The sequence below is a fragment of the Panthera leo genome, chromosome F2 (assembly GCF_018350215.1).
Source record: "Panthera leo isolate Ple1 chromosome F2, P.leo_Ple1_pat1.1, whole genome shotgun sequence".
Lineage (NCBI taxonomy): Eukaryota > Metazoa > Chordata > Mammalia > Carnivora > Felidae > Panthera > Panthera leo.
The window spans coordinates 60,798,061-60,821,744 of record NC_056695.1 but is presented as its reverse complement, the minus strand read 5'-3'; the positions used below and the strand labels follow the sequence as shown (position 1 = coordinate 60,821,744).

Genomic DNA, 23,684 nt, shown 5'->3' with positions numbered 1-23,684 from the left:
CAGCTTAAGTCCTGGCCATGAGTTACTGACACCTGTTGAAAAGTGCCAGTAGTTTTAATTTCTAAAATTTCCAGAATTTTTTACATATGTCAATTATGAGATCACTTGGTGTATCTCATTTCCTTATTCATTAAGCACGTATTTAGTAGTTGTTATGCAGCAGGCAGTATTCTAAAATCTAAATATTAAGGAGATATTTGTTTGGAATACAGCTATCTTCTATAGTGAAAATTGGGACTTCTTGTGTATGACAGCAACTGTATTTCTAAGAACACATTGCCATATTGGATTTCTACAAAATCCTGTAGACTTTATTTATAGCGCTGTAGAGGCAGCTTAATTTTCAGGCTAACAAACATTAAGGCTTAAAGTAAAAGCATTGCTTTGCAACATAGGCTCTCTTTGATTATGGGAAGCCTATTTGGAAATATAAAATACTGCTGAGCAGGATATAAGATACACTTGAGGAGTTAGTGTTTAATTCTGTCGTAGAGTGTTTAATCTGAATTCTTCCTACTTTTCACATTCCTTAGTCACATTTAAGAGAGTTCACAACATTGGGCAGTTGATGAAGCCTGTTTTTGTTTTTTGTTTTTTGTTTTCTTTTGAAACAGTTTTCCTAGTGTGAATTAATAATGATCCTCTGGACACATCTGGTTCAGCGATTGAAAATTTCAGGACCCTTTGCCATTAAGTAATAGAAAAATGGAAAGGAGGCAAACCTGACTGAATTACTCTTGCACCACCACCCTCTACCCTTTCAAACTTTTTTGACAGGCATGAAATCTCTTGCCTATAATATGTTTAACTAATATATATTTCCTGTACAGCACTGGAAAGAATGGATACAGTTGTTAATTCAAAATACAATAAGCAAAATTCTTATTATAAAATTTACAGATTCTCATTTTAAAATTTACAGTCTCTGCAAAAACTTGAAAATTTGGAGTTAACTTACTCTGGATATTTTTTTTAAGCTAATTCTAAATTTTACATTCCCACTGGCAGTGTATATAAGAGGTGAAGCTTCTCTGTATCCTCACCCACCTTTGATGTTGCTATTATTTTTTATTTTACATTTTAATAATGTGCAGTAACATCTCGTGGGTCTAAATTTGCATTTTCTTAATGACTAGTGATCTTGAACATCTTTTCTGGTTCTTATTTACCTTTGGTATATCCTTTTCTGTGAAATTTCTCTTCATTTCTTTTGCCCATTTTCAAATTAGATTTTTTAAAGTTTATTTTGAGAGAGAGTCCTTGAGTGCACATGTGCAAGTGGGGGAGGGGCAAAGAGAGGGGGAGAGAATCTCAAGCAGGCTCCAGGGTGTCAGTGCAGAGCCTTTGCGGGGCTCCAACTCCGGAAACTCTGAGATCATGACCTGAGCCGAAACCAAGAGTCAGACGCTTAACTGACTGAGCCACCCAGGCACCTATCTAATTAGATTTTTTTACTTGTGTTTTTAGAATTCTTTATTCTGGATCTAGGTTCCTGTCAGATATGTCATTTTCAGTTTTTTCCCCATTTTGTATCTTTGCATTCTCAGTGAACTCTTTTATATAACAAAATTTCTTAATTTGATAAAGGCCAATTTATTACCTTTTTTTCCTTTATGGGACATGTTTTTGGTGTCCTGTCTAAAAATTCTTCCCAAGGTTTAGGTACTAAAGGTTTTCCCCTCTGGTTTTTTCTAAAAATTTTATAGTTTTACATTTAAGTCTGTGATTTATTTTAAATTACTTTTTTTTTTAAGCTTACTTATTTTGAGAGGGACAGCAGGGGCAGAGAGAGAGTCTAGAGAATCCCAAGCAGTCTCTGCATAGCCAGCTTGCAGTCACATGCAGAGCCCAGTGCGGGGGTCAGACCCATGAAACCATGAGATCATGACCTGAGCCAAAATCGAGCATTGGACCTCAGCCAACTGAGCCACCCAGGCACCCCTGAATTACTGTTTATATAATGCATGAGGTTTGGATCAAGATTCATATTTTGTGGATGATATCCAATCACCATTTGCTGAAAAGACTGTCCTTTCCCCTTTGTCAAGCTTCCTCATCTTTGTGAAAAATCAGTTGGAGTTATTTATGTGGATTTATTTCTGGGTTTCTGTCTTGTTTCATTGGTGTGTGTGTGTGTGTGTGTGTGTGTGTGTGTGTGTGTGTGTTTTCTGCCACACAATGTTGACTATTGTAGCTGTTAGGTAAATCTCGAAATTGGTTAGACAAATTCATCCCACTGTATTCTTTTTTAAAAAAGTAGTTTTAGCTATTCTCGTTCCTTTGCCTTTTCCAAAGAAATGTTACAAAAATCTTGTCAATGGCTATAAAAAAAAACTCAAAAGAATTTCAATAGGCATGATGTTAAAGTTTCTTTTGAAACTAAACGTACAGGGGCACCTGGGTGGCTCAGTTCAGCATCCCGCTCTTGATTTCAGCTCAGGTCATTGATCTCATAGTTCCGGGGATCAAGCCCCACATTGGGCTCTGTGCTGACATCCTGGAGCCTGCTTGGGATTGTCTCTCTCCTTCTCTCTCTGCCCATGTCCTGCTTGCCATGCACATGCATGTGCTCTCTCAAAATAAACATGAAAAAAATAAACATACACTTGTCGTGCTACCCAGCAATCATACTTCAGGACTTTTGCCCCAGAGAAATGAAAACTCTGTTCACCAAAAGTCTATATACACAGGTGTTTATAGCAGCTTTATTTGAAACAGCCTCAAACTGGAAACAACCAAATGTCCTTCGATAGGTGATTGACAAAGCAAATAGTGGTGTACCTCTCTATCCCATGGAATGCTACTCAGTGATCAAAAGGAACATACTATTGATAACTGGCAACAACTTGGGTGGATCTCAAAAAGAGTGTTAGACTGCTGAATCCAAAAAGTCACATACTGTATGATTCTACTTATATAACCTTCTCAAAATGACCAAATTAGAGATGAAGAACAGAGTGGTGGTTGCTGGGACTTAGGAATGGTAGAGAGGAAGGAATGGGGGTGACAATTAAAAAGGATAGAGAGGAAGAGCTTTGTGTTGATGAACTAGTTTTGTATCTTATTCACTTGCAGTGGTGGTTACACAAATCTGCACATGTGATAAAATGGCATAGAACTATACATACACTTGCACCAATGTCAGTGTCCTGGTTTTGATACTGTATGTGAGATGTCACCATTGGGGGAAACTGGTTAAAGGGTAAGTGGGACCTCTCTACTATTTCTGGGACTCCTGTGAACCTATAATTATTTCAAGAGAAAAAATGTTATAAAAATGTTTATGTACTTTTCATGTGCTATGGGTGTGCTTGAGTTTATTTCTGTAAAAACATGACTTGTATATCGTATTGTAGTCGTAGACATTTTAAAGAAATTCATCTGGCGAAATAGATTTTTTTAATCTTCTATGTAAGGGTAAATAAATAAAGGAAATATCAACACAGGAAATGAAGGAAACATACACAGTTAATGTACTCTATAAACTGGATTTTTTAGGGTGCCTTTTTTTTCCTTCTATATCAACACATAGCTTGCTAAAAGAAAAACGTGTACTTGTATTTCCACTAAGACTATTTCAGTCATAAGATAAATGTTACGCTGTATCATTGTCCTGATACAATGTCCTGTTAGTGTTTAAATTATAATTGGACAAGTGCTTTTCAAGTTCTTGAGTTGGAAAAACTATATATATAATGCTTGTTTAAGCCTCAGCTTTTCTAAACTACTCACCTGTAAAGGTGGACCAACCCACCTACTTTTATCTGGTACAATATGAAATACTTGTTAGCACAGTACTTGTCATGAGGTAGCAATTATCCTATAAAGCATCTAGCTGAGAATCCATTGTTAATGGGGTTCTAAAAATGTAAATTTACACACTGTTTAATATCTGTTCCTGAGTATTCTTGGACATACTTTTCTTGCAATAAAGAATTTTTTTTTTTTTTTTTTTTTTTTTTTTTTTTTTTTTTTTGGCCAGAGGCAGACTCTTTTCCACAAGTTAGTGATCAGGGTAGGAATGGAATGAACACTTGATGGAACTTCAAAATGGAAAAGAGTTTTCTGGTGACAATTTTTACTTTAAAAAAAAATGGCCCTTTTATTTTGGGTATGAAAATGATTTGACTCTTTTGTCCCTTTTCTCTTCAGCTGCTATTTTGGGGTCTTTTTCTTGCCCTCTCAAAACTAACACAGTAGATTGTTTTCATAAATGTATATATTGTACTTTGTTCCACCTTTCATGATTCCATATTTAAAAGAATAGGAAACTTTTATTTTCATATTTCTTCTATGTCTTGATAAATGTTTGTTTTCATATGGTAGTTATATTAACTTTTTTTCCCTTTCAGATTTCCTCCTGTTTCATAATCAGCCGGAACAATGTTCTACGCACATTTTGTTCTCAGTAAGAGAGGGCCTCTGGCCAAAATTTGGCTAGCGGCCCATTGGGATAAGAAGCTAACCAAAGCCCATGTGTTTGAGTGTAATTTAGAGAGCAGTGTGGAGAGTATCATCTCACCAAAGGTATGTTTGTTGTTGATATTTTTATTCACTTTGTAGATTGTTTATTGATATGTGAAACAATTCTGTAAAACAGCTTTTTAGGTTTACGTCTTCTTTGGAGGCAAAGAAAAATTTCTAGATTACCCAGAGTTCCAGTTTGGTATGCTATTCCCTTTAAAAATTCTGTAAGTGCACAGATCTTTTCATTTGCCTGTTTTCATGGTAGATCAGCGTGAGATCAGGCACTACCCAAATATATTTCTAGATGTTTTTGTACTTAAACATGTGTATAGGTGTTTCTAATTTGGGAATTTATAAAATATTCAAAATAAGGACCCTTTAATTAGAAACTGTTGTAGGGATCAGATCTAATTATTGTAGCCATCTAGTAAATAGTATCCATAACTCTTGTACCTCCTCAGCTCCACAGGCCTACTTGCTGTTTCTTAAAGATATCAAGCTTTTTCCCTGTCTCAGAACTTTTATACTTGCTGTGCTCTTCCCCTAAATATTTAATTATTGTGTGTCTCCCACTAGTATGGAAGCCTCATGAATGTCCTTACCTTATCTGCCTTGTTTACGGCTCTGTTCCTAGAGGAGCTTTTATTAACATCCTGTGAAACTGTTCTGAGGCAGTGGTTTTCACCCTTGGATTTCACAAACAGTGTAACTAGAAATAATCCATGTTTTTTTGTGTTGCCAAGAAAGGACCTTTACAGCATACACAATTACATGTATTAACATCATTAACACTTTGTTGAGATAACGTTGACTTCAAAATGTATAAGGACTAATCTCAAAGGAAAAGTCCTTAAATATGATACAACACACACACACGTTACGTCTGTGTTTTAAAGGTCCTTTTGTGGACCTTGTATTAACCCATATGCGCTCTAGTTGTCCTGTCGAGAAAATAGTCCAGATACAGCTGTCTGGACCGCATTGAGAGCTACTCTTAGAATTGGCAGTTTGGATGATGCTGGCTGCCATGATGTGTTAAATAAATAAGGGTAGTTCTTTATTGCTGAAGAAGCAAGGGGATCTCAGGTGAATAAAGCTGGGATCTAGAAAAGACTTGTTCAGAAAAGTCGTGTGGGAGAGGATATGTTTTAGGAGAGAAAAGTGGAAGTTTATATGTGTAATGAGAGCTAAATTACAGAGTTTCCACTTGTCTACAGAATTTTGGCTGGTTTTAGAGTTAAATTTGGTGGCATTTATTGGTTTTAAGGAAATTTCTATCATATTATTTCTAAGATGTAAAGTGAAAAATTATAAAATGAAAAGTTTACTAACAGGGAAATAGGTGACCTCTAGTCCTACCACCTAGAGAAAGTTTTAGTATTTTGGTATGCATTTAAAATGTGTGCATATATTTTACACATAAGCATGTATACACAAACTGCATTATATGTTTTATAACAAGACTACATTCAGGAAAAGCTCTGTTCATAACTTTACCATCATTTTTCATGGTTGCATTGTATAGTGTCATGGTCTCTTATCCACAGAATTTAAATACAAAACATAGAAACAGGTCATTTGTGTATTCATATGTTCACTGTAGAACTACTAATGTAAATGATTATTGGAAACAGCTTGAACTAGATGATCCTGGGAATGTCTTAATATATGTCGTAATTACCTTAATTCTAAAACACTTTTGGCCCCAAGGATTTAACATAAAAGATTATAGACCTGTAATTCATTGTTTCGATTATACATGATTTATTTTACCAGTGTCTTTTTTAAATAATCTATAATTTTTCCTAATTTTTTGAATTTTACTTCCACTGGTCCTGTACTGTGCAACCATTAAAATTACAAAGATTTTTCTACTTGGTAGGACTACAGGTTTATTTTCCTCTTTTTAAAAAATAACCATTGAATAAACATTGCTTGCAAAATCTTTTGGTCACATCTGTGGACTTTTTGTTGTTGTTATTCATTTTTGAGAAAACACGAACCTGGAAGGGGCAGAGAGAGACAGGGAGACACAGAATCTGAAGCCGGCTCCAGGCTCTGAGCTGTTAGCACAGAGCCAGGCAAGGTACTTGACACTCACAAACCATGAGATCATGACCTGAGCCGAAGTTGGATGCTTAACCAACTGAGCCACTCAGATGCCCCCCCTCTTTTTTTTTTGACTCAAGATTGTTTACTATGTGAGGTTAGGATACATCAAAACCAGTCTTGGATTTTCATTGATCTTTGGTTCCCATCTGTAAATTTTTCCTTAGTGTTGATGTTTAGGAAGATAAATGATGGGCCAGGTGGTATATTTCTGATATGCATTAATAGTTTGCTCTGTGGGGAGATAGTACCAGTTTGCACTGCTGGTCGAATTGTATGAGAATATGAGGTTTTCTACTTTTTATAGGTATGCTTACTGAGAGAAGTGAATGGAAAAAGGAGAAGTTGAGCTCTTTTCTTGAAATTGATATGTGTGACTAATCTTTAACACCCATAAGCAAATATTAAGGGTGATTTGGCTTAAAAGGATAACATTTTTTCATAGTATGTGCAGAGTACTTTGTACACCTTTAGGGACACTACAAAAGAATACAAGATAATCTGATACGTGAAGGTATGTAGCAGTTGCCACAAAGTAAGGCATACAGTTCAAGAATAATGTAAAAAACTGTGGAGGGTGTGAGAAAGAACAACTTACTTTAAAAACCATTTCTAAGTGGGTTTTTTTCAATGTTTATTTTGAGAGAGCATGTGTGAGTGGGGGAGGGGCAGAGCAAAGGAAAGAGAATTCCAGGCAGGCTCAGCCCTGTCAGCCCAGAGCCTGATGTGGGCCTCTGATTCATGAACCTCAGGAACCAAACTGTGAGATCATGACCCGAGTCAAAATCAAGAGTTGGATGCTCAACCAGTTGAGCCACTTAGGCACCCGTCTAAGTGGGTTTTTATGATTGATCTTGTTTTATTTTGATAAGAATATATATTTCCACAGGTGTACTAACTCAAAAATGTCTGTTTGCTCTTGTGCAGTTCTTGTGAGGGATTTTAGAACAAGCGTCAGACATACAGCTCAGTTGTAACCTTGTGGCTTCTGCCCCCTCCCGACACTCCTCTGTTTGAACAGCCACTGGTAACCTCTGTAGAGCTTTCCCTGGGTACATAGCCTGTGTTCCGTATTACACCTATACTCTTAACGTGAGCTAGCTCAACAGCAAAAATGGCCATACTTCATATTACCTACTTCTTTGCTAAACTCTGAACCAAACTCATCCAGAAAGAAATCTTTTGCCCAAACACCACCTTTTTAAAAAGTTTCCAATTCTTTACAAGATAATGGCATGCAGTGGGTTTTAATTTTAAATCCTTCCTCCTTTCTTAGGTAAAGGTGCAGTCAATATTAAATTTTCTAAGACCACATCATAAAAGTAGATTCTTTCCATTAGGAACAGTGTTTTAATTGGGTCTTTTCATATCAAGGATGATAAGTCCTGGATTTGATGACAAATTTTTAATTTTAGATATACTAAGAATAGCAGTAACTTTTATAATTTATGTTGTAAGTCATGTGAAATTGCCATAAAGACAGAGCCTGAGAGTCCTTGTAAATGGAATCCTAGGCTGCTATAGACAGTACATATATAACTGAGAAATACAGTGTTTCATTTTATAAGTAACATAACATTTTATAAGTAACATTTTATAAGTAACATACTAATTATATTTGAAGCAAATGATTAACAGCTTTCTTTGCTGCCTTAGAATTTGAGATCTGTGGTATGATTTGGAAAATAATCTGGGAAAGTTTGAGTTCATGTTGTCTTGTTCTCAAAAACTTTTCCATATTCTAGCTAGAGGAATTGTGAATCATGCTGTTTAGTTCGGTGTTTACTGTGCTTTCTTTTCCCAACTACTGCATCTCATTCCACACAAGCATTGATTGAGATCTACCTTGAAAGGGGAAAAAAAAAAAACAGGCTGAGGAGTGTGTATTTTCTTGTAAACAAAAAAAAAAAAAGATGGGTTACCATTACCTTTCAACTGTTATTATGCCTTCCAGTCAACCGATAAACTCAGTGAAAAAGGTCTTAAACAGCGAAGAAATTAACAGTCACTTAATTAGAAGTTTAGAGATAGGAAGATTCAGGTTTAGTTGAGTTCTTTCAATGATGTCATTCATCTAAGGACTCACCAGTCTCCTGTTGGCTTCTTGTTCTTGTACTTACAGCCTCATGACTACAAGCAGCTCCAAACCCCACTGCTCACAACACAGGAGGGAAAAAAGAGAGAGGCGTTCTTCTTATTGGGAAAATCTCTCTCAGAAGCTGACATACTTTATACTTTTTCTTGTTGGTTAAACTGGGTTATGTGCCCACTCAAAAAGCATTAGCAAAGAGGAAAGAGTTCTTCAAGGCTGAGAACATTCACTCCCCGGACAAAATAGAGTTCAGCTAGCTAGCAAGAAGCAATCGCTCTGGATTGGCAAACAAAAGCGCCACACATTCCTTAATGTGCTTATGATGGCAGTCTGTGGGATGCCTTGGTACCTGCTGCATAGCTTCCTTTGTGTCTGTGTTCACTCATGAATTACTGCTAGTCTAGTCCTGGTCAATACAGATACTCGAAATTTATAGGTAAGGCACAAGTAAAATAATTATAGGTGATTTATAAGGTAACTTCAAATAATTAATGATTAAAAGTATGAAGAGAGAAAGTGAAAACTGCCCATCAATTGCACAGAATACAAGCTTTGAAGTATGATTACCTCTAAAACCAAAAAAAATAACTTTGTAAATTAGATTAATGTTTTATTCCTAGGTGAAGATGGCGCTCCGAACATCAGGACATCTCTTACTGGGAGTAGTTCGAATCTATCACAGAAAAGCCAAATATCTCCTTGCAGACTGTAATGAAGCATTCATTAAGATAAAGATGGCTTTTCGGCCAGGTATTGTTGACTTTTTTTTTTTTTTTTAACCTTGGATTTTCTCATGCAGTATGAAAAATTGCAAAACCTATATTCTAGTTCCATTTGTTTTGTTCTAATATTAATACAGGGGAACCTTTCAAAAACAGGGCTAGGCTTGGAGAGGCAGTGGTTCAAGGGAAGAAACCCACTTCAGTCGTACATATGGAATTATGGCAGTCACCCCTTTTTAAATGCCTTTTCATTATCTTACATAGAACTGAGTCAGAATTGAAACGTTGAAAGCTGATTGTTACATGAATTTTTTAAATGTAACTTAAGAAAATCTTAGGATTTAAAATTTTTTTCCCAAATAAGTTTAGCATATTCTTAAAATTCACTTTTAACTTGAGACTTTTATTAAACATTCTTTATAGTGTTATGTTGTTTTAGGTAGTGATTGGCTCTAAAACTGGATTCTAGCAACCAAATTTCCATCTGCATAGATAATAATTATGATATTTATCTGACTTCATATGTCATTTTATAATTTTTAAAACAATGATGGAATTTTATTCTAATTAAAATAATGAAGAGATGCCTTATATGGTAGTTTTTACCGATTATGTTTTACTACTTCAATTTATTTTAACATATGAACTGAAATTTTTGAGATCTAAGATTTTATTTAAAAGCAAAATGTTTAGGTAGAGGCTATGGTACTTAAATGATCTCTAACATGTAGATAATTGCATTTTGCTTAAGTAACCATGCTTTTTTATTTTTTCTTATTTAAAGCAATGCGTTTTTAGCATACACTGAAGAATATAAGGAAAACCAAAATAATGTAATCCCACTTACCCTAAAATAACCAACTCCTCTTGATATTTAGGGTGTTCCTTTCCAGTCATTCCCCTTCTTCATAAATGTCATGTTTATGAAGAAAACTGTTATTAATGTTTATTTGTCATGTCCTTTTCAAGACTTACCACCTTAATGCATTATTAGTGCTTTGACTTTTTTTGGAAAGCAAGTAATTTGGCTTATGAGTATAGAAAAACAAAAGTACTTGAGCTTTGGTGGTACTTTGCATACATTATCAATCTTTCGGGACTATAACCTTAGGAGATTATACTGACTTTACCTTCCTCTGATCCCTAGATAACCTGTGATATAACCAGGCCTTCAAGCTTACCATTTCCTTTCCAGGTGTTGTTGACCTACCTGAAGAAAATCGAGAAGCTGCTTACAATGCTATTACCTTACCTGAAGAATTTCATGACTTTGATCAGCCACTGCCTGACTTAGAGTATGTCTCTCCCTCTTTTAATTGTTGACTTGGTCTACATAAACCAAAATAGTATAGTTTTCCATGGAATAGTTTTTTTTTTTAACATTTATTTTCAAGAGACAGACACACACAGTGCAAGGGGGGAGGTGCAGAGAAAGGGGGTTACAGAATCGGAAGCAGGCTCCAGGCTCTGAGCTGTCAGTGCAGAGCCCAACGCGGGGCTCGAACCCACCAACAGTGAGATCATGACCTGAGCTGAAGTTGGACGCTCAACCGACTGAGCCACCCAGGCGCCCCTTCCTTGGAATGTTTTGACACCAAATTAACATGAGGCTCAAATGTATAAGCTTTCAATTAGGATAATGTATAAATATGAAACATATAACCTAGAACTGTTTCTTCTGTAAGAAAACCGTACAGATGTCAACTTTAACAAAGCTAAGATAGAATTCACATGTGCTTAGGCCAAAGCTTGTGTAAACAGTTTCCCAGGTTTGTGCTTTACATAAGGATATTAGTAAACATGAACTATTGGTTCATGACTTTTCTCTGGAGGTATATATTAAAGTCATCTATAGTTATCCTCTTTGCCAAGCTAACTTAAAGAGCAAGAAAGGGTCGTTGTCACAACATCCAATTGAGGAAGTTGTACAGAGATGACCATTCTAGCATAATATTGTAGTATATTTCTCTTTTCTCAAGTCCCCAAAATCCAGCTGTTACCATGACAGGGAATGTGCCTATAACTTTCCATGTGATTTAGTAGCACAAGTGACAACCAGAAAACTCTTACACTACGCCCCATTTTTTTTTTTGACAAATTTTTCTGCTTTGTAAAATGATCTATGACTCCTAATTCTGATTTATTTTTGTGTGTGTGTGAAATAATGCTAGGTGCTATCTAGCTCCTTTCCTGTTTTCTTTTTCCTCTTAAACTTCCATTTTTAAAAAATTTTTATCATAGAAATTTAACAGCCAAAAATTAGATTAGTATAATGAACCCCATGCACTGTTGTTTAATTTGAATATATTGCCAGTTTTATTTCATATGTATTTCCCCAATTCAACCTCCAACCCACACTGGATTATTTTAAAGAATATAGATCTTCCTTTCTCTGTAAATACTTCAGTATGTATCTCTTTTGAGGTAAGGAATTTTCTTTTTTTTTTTTTTTTTTTTTTTTTTAACATTTAATTTTGAGAGAAAGAGAGAGCAAGCACAAATTGGGAAGAGGCAGAGAGGGAGGGAGACACAGAATCTGAAGCAGGCTCCAGGCTCTGAGCTGTCAGCACAGAGCCCAACGCGGGGCTCGAACCCACAAGCCGTGAGATCGTGACCTGAGCCGAAGTCAGACACTTAACCGACTGAGCCACCCTGGCGCCCCAGGAATTTTCTAAATATATCCATAACAACATCCCATCTTAAAAATACAATATTTCTTTAATGTGATATCCAGTCAGCATTCAAATGTCTCTCGTTGACACATAGGCCCTTTTCCCCCCAGTTTAAGTTAGGGTCTGTACACATTCTGTAAACTGCATTTGGTTGGTATGTTTCGGAAGTCTCTCATGTTTTTATTGGCATTTGCTCAAAAAAAAAAAAAAAAAAAAAAAAAAAACGGATGTTTTGTTTTGAAGCATTTACATTCTGAATTTTCCTGATATTCTATGTTGTTTAATGTTACATGTTTTTTATTTAATATTTTTTAAATAATAGAGATTACTTGTTAGAAGAAAGTCTCAGAAAAGCTGGGTAGCTTCAGTGTTCATAACACCTGTAAGTTTCACAACCCTGATGAAAACTCATGCCTGTCTAGACCATGCATTTCTAAGTTTTTCCTCTGTATACTCTATTACCTTATGTAGTGATTTCAGCATATTCTATTTTGCCTGCCGGTCACTTATGATTTTTAAATAAGCATACAAAATAAATTCCAAATCACTGTTAAAATTCTTAAATTGTAGGGGTGCCTGGGTGGCTCAGTCAGTTAAGCATCCCAACTTTAGCTCAGGTCATTCACGATTTCACAGTTCATGGATTCGAGCCCCGCATCGGGCTCTGTGCTGACAGCTCAGAGCCTGGAGCCTGCTTCGGATTCCGTGTCTCCCTCTCTCTCTGCCCCTCCCCCACTCATGCTCTGTCTCTCTCCATCTCTCAAAAATGAATAAACGTTAAAAAAAACAAAACTGAAAAAGATTCTTTAATTGTATTTAGTGTTCTATATTAAGACTTATAAACCATGATAACTTGTGTGCATGTTTTTTCCTTATAGAGAGAATTAGGATTTTTTATATATATATATATATATATATATATATATATATATATATATATATATATGTATGTATGTATGTATATGTGTTACGGTAAGTCTTGAGACTAAAACGTATTTGAAATTCTTTTAAAGTGACATAGATGTGGCCCAGCAGTTCAGCCTGAACCAGAGTAGAGTGGAAGAAATAACCATGAGAGAAGAAGTTGGGAACATCAGTATTCTACAAGAAAATGATTTTGGTAATAGAGAAACAGATCACTAGACACTAGCTAATGTTAGAATTATGTTGTTGCACTACTAGCAATTTGAAAAAGAAAACCCAGATATATGTTACATTTATGATGACAGAAAAACAAAATTTTATCTCCTGTATTTTCATCAAAAAAAGAATTTGCCTTCCTACCAGTCTATGAACCGTCATTTCCATTTATGCACCAAACTTGATTTTGTCTACTCCTGTCCCCCATACACAGTGATAGAACCTATGTATGGATCTGTGTGAAAAGTTTGAATATTGAAGTAATACATTTAATCACTTTGGAACAATTTCATTATGTACCTACTATTCTTTTTGAATAGTGTTTAAAACAAGTTAGTGGAAGTATTTTCTTGATGAAAACACATTGTAACAAAATCTGAGTATTTATGAGACCTAACCTACATACATACTTAAATTTACCTGATATATTTAAGATGATGTAAATATGGATCCTACTTTTGAATTTGCTAGTCATGCCCCAGAATCAGTTTATGAAATATAAATGCTAAAGGTTTAAAGTTTAAACTAGATGTTTTAATACTCAAGTAAGACTTCCATAAGTAGATGTGGCATCACAATTATCATAAATCGTTAGGTGCTTTCTTTTATAACAGTGATGTTTGTAACTTTGTTTACCTTATCACTAAAATTTGTTCAGGCGACTTTGGAATGGATGATCGTGAGATAATGAGAGAAGGCAGCGCTTTTGAGGATGACGACATGTTAGTGAGCACTAGCGCCTCTAACCTCCTGTTAGAGCCTGAACAGAGCACCAGCAATCTGAATGAGAAAATTAACCATTTAGAATATGAAGACCAATATAAGGATGACAATTTTGGAGAAGGAAATGATGGTGGTATATTAGGTAGGTCACAACAAGGTGGTTATTTTATAACATTTCTTTGTTCAGTTGTGGTGTTTTAGAGCAGTCACTAATTTTATGCCTTAAGTAGCTCTTTTGGTACAGATGTGTGTATTGTGACCATTTGATTTCATTGAAGTTCTCTGAAACTAGCCTTTAAAAATATGATGTACCTGATTTTCTTAAAGGTGCTTGTCTCAGAGTGTTAAGGTTTACTAGTTCTTAAAACTTCTCTATTTGTGTTTGATATCTATATTAAGTAAATATGTTTTAAATAGAGATATGAACCAGAAAATCTAAATTAAGAATGAGAAATTTTTTTGTATATGGTTTTATACTTTTGTATGCTACCTTGAAGAGAAACAGATGGAAGTTGAAGTTTTTTAATTTGGTTGATTTTCATGTAATTGTATTTCCTAGTGATTAGCTATTCTTTTAGCATTTCTTTTTCAAGTTATAACTAAATTACATTCCCTATTTCAGATGACAAACTTATAAGTAATAATGATGGTGGTATCTTTGACGATCCCCCTGCCCTGTCTGAGGCAGGTGTGATGTTGCCAGAACAGCCTGCACATGATGATATGGATGAGGATGATAACGTATCAAGTAAGCATTTCCTGTTCAGTGACCTGGACATGATTATATGGTAGTTAGAAAGGCATTTAATGTAGACGACCGTAAACTAAAAGTTCCAGCTTTTAATGAATTGTAAATCTTCTTAAAAACAGTGCTTAGTTCTTATTCTCTTTCATGTTTAACTCTGTCCCTCCCCTTTTGTGGCCAGTAGGGTTCACGTCTGGAGCAACTCCTTCATAACTAGAAAAGTGTTGGTTATTGTTACCAGTGGGTTTCTTTCAGTTTCTCAAGGGGATTTTGTCCTGCCATTTGTAGGAGATGTATTACATACCCAAGGCTTTTGTAACCAAATTTCTGTTTTTATAGTGGGTGGGCCTGATAGTCCTGATTCGGTGGATCCTGTTGAACCAATGCCAACTATGACTGATCAGACAACACTTGTTCCAAATGAGGAAGAAGCCTTTGCTTTGGAACCTATTGATATCACTGGTGAGCAAATAGACTTTTTCGACATATAAAATTTGGAATATAAGGTCCTAGTTCTGGCTGCTCTTCTCTAATCTGCTACTCTTGTTTTAGATAACTAAGCTTCTTTCTTTTTGTCAGGTATCTATTATAGAATCTTCAGTTATAATCCAGATATCTTACAGAATATCTGTACAGGTCGCTCTGAAATATAGAGAACACGTTTTTTGCTAACGTGTATCTTAGTCTTTGGGGGTTCCCAAAAAAGATCACAGGTAACAATTAGAAAACATTACAAGGCATTTTACAAGATTGATTACCTTCCAAAGTTCTTCTAGGTTCTGTAGAGTTGGGCTACCATCTGGGAAAAGCTAAGCATGTTCTTTTTTTATTTTTTTATTTTTATATTTTATATTTTTTATTTTTTTATTTTTATTTTTTTAACTGGAAATGTGATTCTAAAATAAGCACTTTTAGTGCTTATTAAGAAACAAAGCCAAACATACTGGGGTGCTGTTTCTCAATAAAAAGGGCAATTTAAGATAGGTAAATTAGATGTGAAACTAAAATTTCTAGATGGTTTATGGGTACTTTGGGGTGAATACTTGAAATTAGTTACACTATAAAAGTGATAGCTGTATCCTGAATTAAATAGAACAAGATAAACTTTTTTTCTACCTAAAACTAGAATTTGATCACCAAAAATTGCCTTGGGCTTCTGGTATATAAAGAGTGCTTGGTAGACATCTATTTAGAAACTGAAAATAGAACAAAAAACAAGTCTTTATCCCATGGAACTTAAGTACTAGTTAGGGGAGCATGAGTAAGTACAATATGTACTGTATTAGTGACCGATTTTGTAGAGAGCTATAAATAAGGCAAAATAGGTACACCGCACTGGTTAAAATAGGATAATCAGAGGGCGCTTGAGTGGTTCGGTTGAGCGTCCAACTTCGGCTCAGGTCATAATCTTGCAGTTGGTGAGTTTGAGCCCACATCGGGCTCGTTACTGTCAGCCTGTCAGCACAGAACCCACTTGGGATCCTCTGTCCCCCTCACTCTGCCCCTCCCCCCTGACTTGCACTCTCTAAAAAAATAGTAAAAAAAAAAAAAAAATCAGGATTTGCAGTCTGTTTTAAGAACTTCAACTTTCAGAGACGGGAACTCAGTAGCTGGAGAATAAGTGTTGTACAGGGGCTGTCACTGTATAACATCTCTTTGAATCTTGAATTTTGAACTCCCTGAATGTTTTATACATAAAAATCAGTGGAGGTATAACATTTCTGACAGGATGTGATGTTGAAGAATTTGTAGCTTAAGAAATTGAGAGAATGCTGCCTACTTTGCTGAGTTTTTGGTAAGGATTACGAGTACAGGCAGGATGGAGAGTAGAGCTCCAGGTCCATCTGGGTGTGGGCTTTTGTTTTACTTCATCAGTCTGCTTGTACAAGTGCCATATGTGAATTGTAACTTCTCCACTAAAAATCATAATAATTGCAACCATTTACAGAAGACTAAGTATTTTACAACTCCTATAAGTGGTTGGCATTATTTCAAGTGAGAAAATAAAGGGATAAGCAAGGTGAAGTTAACTTTTCTAAGTGGTCACTTGGGTAATAATAAATTACAAAACCCAGTTCTTGAGCCCAGATCTGAATCAAGTATGATAGGTTCCTTTTTACACTGTAAACCTACATGGGAAAAATATATTGGCACTTGAATTATTTTACTCATTTTGTGCCTAAAGTCTATAAATAATTCAGCAAATTTTTATCAAGCACCTATTGTGTATGCCAGTCTCTATTCTACATGGTACTGCAGAAACATCAGTTAAAACGGATTCTGCCCTCTTGATGTTTTTCTACCAGGTGTATAGAAAAGTAGGGATACAATGAGACCAACTCTGGTGGCTCTTTATTTCATGATGGCCTCACAGGAAAATGACCTTATTTTCTTCTATCATTCCAGTCAAAGAAACAAAAGCCAAGAGGAAGAGGAAGCTGATTGTTGATAGTGTCAAAGAGTTGGATAGTAAGACCATTAGAGCCCAGCTCAGTGATTATTCTGATATTGTCACTACTTTGGATCTGGCACCACCCACCAAGAAATTGATGATGTGGAAAGAAACAGGGGGAGTGGAAAAACTCTTCTCCTTACCTGCTCAGCCTTTATGGAATAACAGACTACTGAAGGTAATAGAGTTTGCAGAATTTTTTTAAGTTAATTTTTAAAACTTTTGAATCATTTTTGATCAAGTATTTTCAACTATATGGCACTTTTTTTTACTTAAATCACAATATACTGAACATAACCTATCTGAAAGATTGTGTTGACACCTGTATTTCTAAAAGATGCAGAAGGAATTTTTTCTGTATGAAAAAGCTGCTGTGGTTTTTAATAATTCTCTCTCCTCAACCTCTGATAAATTACTAATTCTATTACCTTAGCATACACTGTGCTTCAAGCCTACAATCCTTAGATACCGCTTTCAAGCCAAACCATGGCGTGGTTCTCCTTTTCCTGGAATAAAGAATTCTCTGATGGGGCACCTGGGTGGCTCAGTCCACTGAGCGTCCAACACTTGGTTTCCACTCTGGTCACAATTTCATGGTTTGTGGGTTTGAGGCCTGCTTGGGATTCTCTCTCTTTGCCCTTCCCCTGCTTGTGCACTTGCTCACTCTCAAAAAAAACAAAACAAAACAAATCTCTCTGGCTTTAAATTTATTTAATAAAAATTACTTACATCTCTAGGCTCTTTTCTACTCATTTTAGGTTCCATACTATTCCAAAACAAGGTCCAAAAGTGGAGAATGCTGAGTGAAACAGTACTATTAGACTGTTATTCTAAAGTTGAAATATGCATAGAATTGATTTTACGATAGATGTTACTAGAAAGTATTTCAGAGCAGCAATGCTATTGTAAAATTTATTTACTGGAATCTGAGTGATGGAATTATTTGGAAGAAAGTCGTTAAGGTATTTCTACTCTTTGACTTAGTGATCTCATTATTAGGAAAATTCCTAAGGAAGTAATTCAAAATATGGAAAAAAAGCCGTTTCTGTGAGTATGGTCCATTACAGTGTTTGCAATAGAGCAACAACAAAATAGCAAAAAAAATGGTTCAAATGTGGTATGTACACATGTACATATATATCTCCACTCTGTGGAATATTAGTTATTAAAATTAAAAATGATAGTATTATATGGAAATCTTATTAACTAAGTGAAAAAAAAACAGTATGTAAAACCACTTGGTATGTTTCCAGTTAGAGTCAGTGTATGAATATGAAAATAAACTGCAGGCAAACAAATTTAAAATTTTAGTGTTCTCTCCAGGTTACAGGATAGTGGATAATTTTTCTTTATTGATTTTTCTGAAATTGCTGTACTTATAATTTGTTAACCTGTATTTAAAAATTAAGACGGAACGAAGTGTGGATTTAACATGAAGTAGAAATCATACAACTATATTAAAATGTACTTAATGGAAAATAGAAATGTCAGTGGTGGATTTTAATATGATTTTTATTTTATAATTGAGATTTTTTTTTTCCCCTAGCTCTTTACACGCTGTCTTACACCACTAGTACCAGAAGATCTTAGAAAAAGGAGGAAAGGAGGAGAGGCTGATAATTTGGATGAATTCCTCAAAGAATTTGAAAATCCAGAGGTTCCCAGAGAGGACCAGCAGCAGCAGCACCAGCAGCGTGATGTTATCGGTATGTTCTGTTAGAATAGTTACTTGATGACTTACCTGTATATTGGCAGAGTAGAAGAAATCAGGAACAAAGGGGTATACTCAAATTTTTGGACCTGGAAATCCATTCCTTACTATAGCGTTCGATTTCTTTGTTAAATATAAGCTTTCTGGTTTTGGAAAGGTTTAAAGTAGGACTGGCTGAGTAATCTTCTGCTAAAAGGATTATCCTGCATTGGGTTGGAGGTGGTGAAACTTGTCCTTTTAAGGCCCTTTTCCACCTTTAAATGTATTGACAACTTGAGTAATATTGGGGGGGGGGGGGGGAGAGGTGGTAAAAGTTTATTTGGCCTTCTTCATTAGAGAAAAAGTACTCTTAATATATTAATATTAAAAAGTAAATTCTCTAAAATATTATTAAAGAGTGTATGATCCACATCTCCTCTTCATATGACCAATTGCAGATGAGCCCATTTTGGAAGAACCAAGCCGCCTCCAGGAGTCCGTGATGGAGACCAGCAGGACAAACTTGGATGACTCAGCCATGCCCCCACCACCTCCCCAGGGAGTGAAGCGAAAAGCAGGACAAATTGACCCAGAGCCTGTGATCCCTGTAAGTAAGCATATCAGTCATTAAGAATTTTAGATCCCTAGTAATAAGGTTATCTAAGGAGCTCTTATGAAGTATTAATGGCAGGGAATGGGTCTAGAGAGAAAGAATGGCAACCAAAGATGTGAACACAGTGTGTCCTAAGTGGGAGAAGATATCTGGGAGTTTGAGCCTTTCTGACTCTTCTTGGATAGTTTTGTTTCAGAGGGGCCTAACATGACCATCCTTGGTTAATGTGAAATCCTTGATTCTGAACTTGGGTCCGGTTTATTATTTTTCTTTCTCAGACAATAGTCCAGGTGAATCTGACAATTCTAGATTAAAGATGAAAATCATTATATAGAACCTGTTAAATTCTTTAAGTATCAAATGTGTCATGAGTAAAGTGAACACAGGTTGTCACTTTTGTAATTAACACCTAGTTCCAGGTGTCTGAACAGTTTTTTCCAGTTTGACAGATACAAATGACATACGTATTACTTTACAGTATACAACATAATGATTTGATACTATGGAATCCTTTCCCAACACACATACATATATATATTGTCTTACGTGATTTTTTTTTCTTGTCCTGAGAACTTGTAAGATCACCATACTGTGTATTAGATCTCCAGAACTTACAACTGTAAGTTTATACTGTTGGACCATCTTCTTAACCTCTAGTAACTACTGTTGTACTCTTTTATGAATTAACCTTTTTTTATTCTACCTGTGAGAGCATACAGTATCTGTCTTTGTCTGACTTACTTCAAGTAGCATAATGCCTTTATAGTTCATCCATGTTGTTACAAAAGGCAGGATTTTCTTTCTCGTGGTAAATATTCCATAGTATATGTATCATATCTTCTTTATCCATTAATGGACACGTTTTCATATCTTGGCTGTTATAAATAATGCTGCAGTGAACATGAGGGTGCAGATAACTGTTGAAGGTGGTGATTTCATTTCTGTTGGATAAATACCCAGAAGTGGAAGTGCTGTTCTAATCTTTTAAGGAACCTTCATACAGTTTTCCATAGTGGCTGCACCAACAGTGCACAAGGGTTTCTCTTTTGATGCTAGTCATTCTAACAGTGTGAGGGGATCCTTCATTGTGGTTTTGATTTGCATTTCCTTGCTTCAAAGATGTTGAGCACCATTTCATGGACCTTTTGACCATCTCTAGGGTCTTTGGAAAATGTTTATTCACCTCCTGTGTCCATTTTTGAATCAAACTGGTTTTATTTTTGCTCTTGAATTGTGTGAATTCTTTATTAGGGATATTAACCCCTTATCAGATAAATGATCTGCAAAGATTTTTTTCCATTCTATAGACTGCCTTTTCCTTTTATCCATAGCATCCTTTGCAGAGCTTTTTAGTTTGATGTAGGTCTATTTGTTCTTTATTGCCAAGACCTATTTTTTTTTCTTCAGTATATGAAATTTATTGTCAAATTGGTTTCCATACAACACCCAGTGCTCATCCCAAAAGGTGCCCTCCTCAATACCCATCCCCCACCCTCCCCTCCCCCATCAACCCTCAGTTTGTTCTCAGTTTTTAACAGTCTCTTATGCTTTGCCAAGACCTATTTTGAGGAGCTTACCCATCCTGTGTTTTCTCCTAGTAGTTTTGTGGTTTCAGATCTTATATTCAAGTCTTTAATACATTTTGAGTTGATTTGTGTGTGTGGTATAAGATAGGGGTCCAATTTTTCCAAAACCATTATTGAAATAAGATTTCCGCATTGTAGGCTATATATACACGGGTTGATTCTTGGGCTCTCTATTCTGTTCCAGGTTCCTGTAGTATGAGACCATTTTAGGCTATCTTATTAAATAATCAGAATATACTGGTCATGAAGTAACATCTGGCTACCCTCAAGTTCATGTAGGATAGGAAAACTAAAATAAGTATAAAGGGAGTAAGGTGTAGCGTGAGGCTCCCTAATCCTAAGTTTATAGAATAAATGAATCTGGGCAAAAGGATGATTTTTTATAACCTTAGGCTCTTGGTTCAGCCTCCATCAGGAGGTTTTGGCAGAAGATTCCTCTGCCAATTTTAATGCCAATTTTAAGAACTAGTTTCCTGTGCCCTCTGATGGTAGAGTTGTCAAGGAGAGCATCTTCCTGTATGAGCTCAGGAATGAGGGTGGAAACAGGTATCAAGAGAGTTACTCTAGTACTACTATCCTGGTGGAACTTGTTTTGTAATGTTCTTCACTGTTTACATTAAGCCTGTGAGAGGAAGGATATTCAAGAGATGGACTCAGAAAGATAGTCTCCTCATTCCTGTAATTTGCTGCCAGTAAGAGCTCCAAGGCAAGCCCATTATTAGTTGTAATAATCTTAAGACAGTTGTATGTAGTAATGGTTGATAGTACAGGCTATTTAACGTTAAAGCCTTTTTGCGTTGCCTTAGAGTTAGTGGGTGGGTCTGTTTTGTATGGTTTTTCCTAAAATGCTACTAGACAAAGTTCGGGGGGTTTTCTGTTCCCTAGTTTTTCTTGTGATTTACAACTTTCTCACATGGACTTTATAGGTATTTGATGCCTAAAAAGTAAGTATAAGAACACAACACTTTTGTTATAATGGGTTAATTTTTTCTGTACCCTAATGTTAAAGCTCTTTAAGAAGAACAGATCAAGTTTTGGTTTTAAGGAAGTATGGCAATATGACCCAGTATTTCTTTCTACTGTTTCAGCCCCAGCAGGTAGAGCAGGTGGAAATCCCCCCTGTAGAGCTGCCCCCAGAAGAGCCTCCAAATATCTGTCAGTTAATTCCAGAGTTAGAACTTCTACCAGAGAAAGAGAAGGAGAAAGAGAAGGAGAAGGAAGATGATGAGGAGGAGGAGGTAAGGAAATACTGGAAAAGAGATCTGATGAATAAATTCCCATCCCAGATTTAGCAAAAATCTTAAAACAGCTCTCTTTTACTTCTCATATTAGAGCTAAGGTAATTGATGTTGAGCATCACAGTGATGAAAAATGTTCACACATAAACAAAATTTAACCAAATTCTTAATGATCTGGATCATCATTAAGAACATCAAGTTTTATGCTCTGCTATACCTCATTGGCTCCCTTGTGGGCTTTTGAAGGACACACGACTGCCCTCTCACGGATTTCTTAAAGTCTAGGTGGTTTGTACCTGCTTTTATTATCTTGTGGCCAATTCTTACTATTAGTGTCTGCCTCTGGTATGACCTCGCTCTCTGTGGCCTGGAAAGCACATAACCATTTTCCATGAGTTTTGTTTTCATTAGATTGGGGTGAGATGTGACTTGGCTAAAAGAAAGATTTGAATGGCTTTATTTTTTTAAAAGAAGAGGTGCTTTGAGAATGGCTTTTCTTGGCTGTTTGGGGTCTTTCTGGACCTTTGAGGCTGTTCTAGGTAACTTAGGATTTATTATTTTGATGCTGTCAGCTATTTTAAATTTACAATAAAAATGTTAATAAAATATCTTCCAGGAAGTTTAAATTTCTTCTAAAGACTAAAGGTTATGGATTGGGTGTATATTTTTATGAGTATCTGTATTTATAATTTATCATCATCATGCCAACCATAGATTTTATAACCATTTAGTGCTTGAGTACCACCTTTTTTTACAGTCAGGATTTAGCCCCAGAGCTGCTACTCTTCTATGCACTAATGTATGCCACATTATCTCGGACTCAGTGTTGAGTCAGTATTTAAAATTCTTGTGCATTTTATTATGTATGAAGCTGTAAACTCCCGGTTCTTGGAAATGGGGTATGTAGTTCCGGCATAGCAGGTCTCAGCAGTTGCCCCATGCCAGCTTCACAGAAGACAGGTCTGCAGGTGACTGGGAGCCAGGCAGCTCAAGTAAAATCAAGTATTAGCCCATTTCTTTTAAAACACTATCCAGACCAGTAGTACTTCCTCATCTGCTAATCTGTATGCTCTTTGGTACTAGTCCGCAAGGAGATGAGCTATATATTCAGTTAAGTGTTTGCTTACAGAAGACTTTCTTCTGTAAGTTAGGCAAGTTCATACTAGACACAGATACTTTCTGTTACTCAATACACAATTTAAATTAGACCTTTAAGGATAACATTTTGCAGAACACTTTTGTCAGCTTTTTTATGTGTCGGGTGGGGTCATTTTCATTCAGGATGAAGATGCTTCTGGAGGTGATCAGGATCAAGAAGAAAGAAGATGGAATAAAAGGACTCAGCAGATGCTTCATGGTCTTCAGGTACGTGTGCCAGTCCAGACTTAGAAAGACTTGAGTGAAAACTTGACATTGCTCCCTCAAAAAGCAACAT

At 35.9% G+C, this 23,684-nt stretch overlaps 1 protein-coding gene across 2 annotated transcripts in view; it reads left to right on the top strand.

Annotated features, from left to right (window-relative positions):
* RAD21 (RAD21 cohesin complex component) overlaps window positions 1-23,684 on the top strand; it is a 29,833-nt gene that overhangs the window by 3,476 nt on the left and 2,673 nt on the right. Inside the window, exons 1-13 of one of the 2 annotated variants that reach the window (XM_042923342.1) lie at window positions 3,076-3,202; window positions 4,353-4,527; window positions 9,289-9,418; window positions 10,586-10,685; window positions 13,076-13,182; window positions 13,861-14,067; window positions 14,548-14,673; window positions 15,010-15,132; window positions 17,077-17,300; window positions 18,669-18,828; window positions 19,271-19,419; window positions 22,100-22,249; window positions 23,531-23,614. In XM_042923342.1, coding sequence (XP_042779276.1) covers window positions 4,384-4,527; window positions 9,289-9,418; window positions 10,586-10,685; window positions 13,076-13,182; window positions 13,861-14,067; window positions 14,548-14,673; window positions 15,010-15,132; window positions 17,077-17,300; window positions 18,669-18,828; window positions 19,271-19,419; window positions 22,100-22,249; window positions 23,531-23,614 — 1,704 coding nt within the window. In that variant the 5' untranslated portion in view covers window positions 3,076-3,202; window positions 4,353-4,383. Of the gene's footprint in view, window positions 1-3,075; window positions 3,203-4,352; window positions 4,528-9,288; window positions 9,419-10,585; window positions 10,686-13,075; window positions 13,183-13,860; window positions 14,068-14,547; window positions 14,674-15,009; window positions 15,133-17,076; window positions 17,301-18,668; window positions 18,829-19,270; window positions 19,420-22,099; window positions 22,250-23,530; window positions 23,615-23,684 lie in introns of those variants that run through there. The other variant, XM_042923341.1, reaches the window with a different exon arrangement.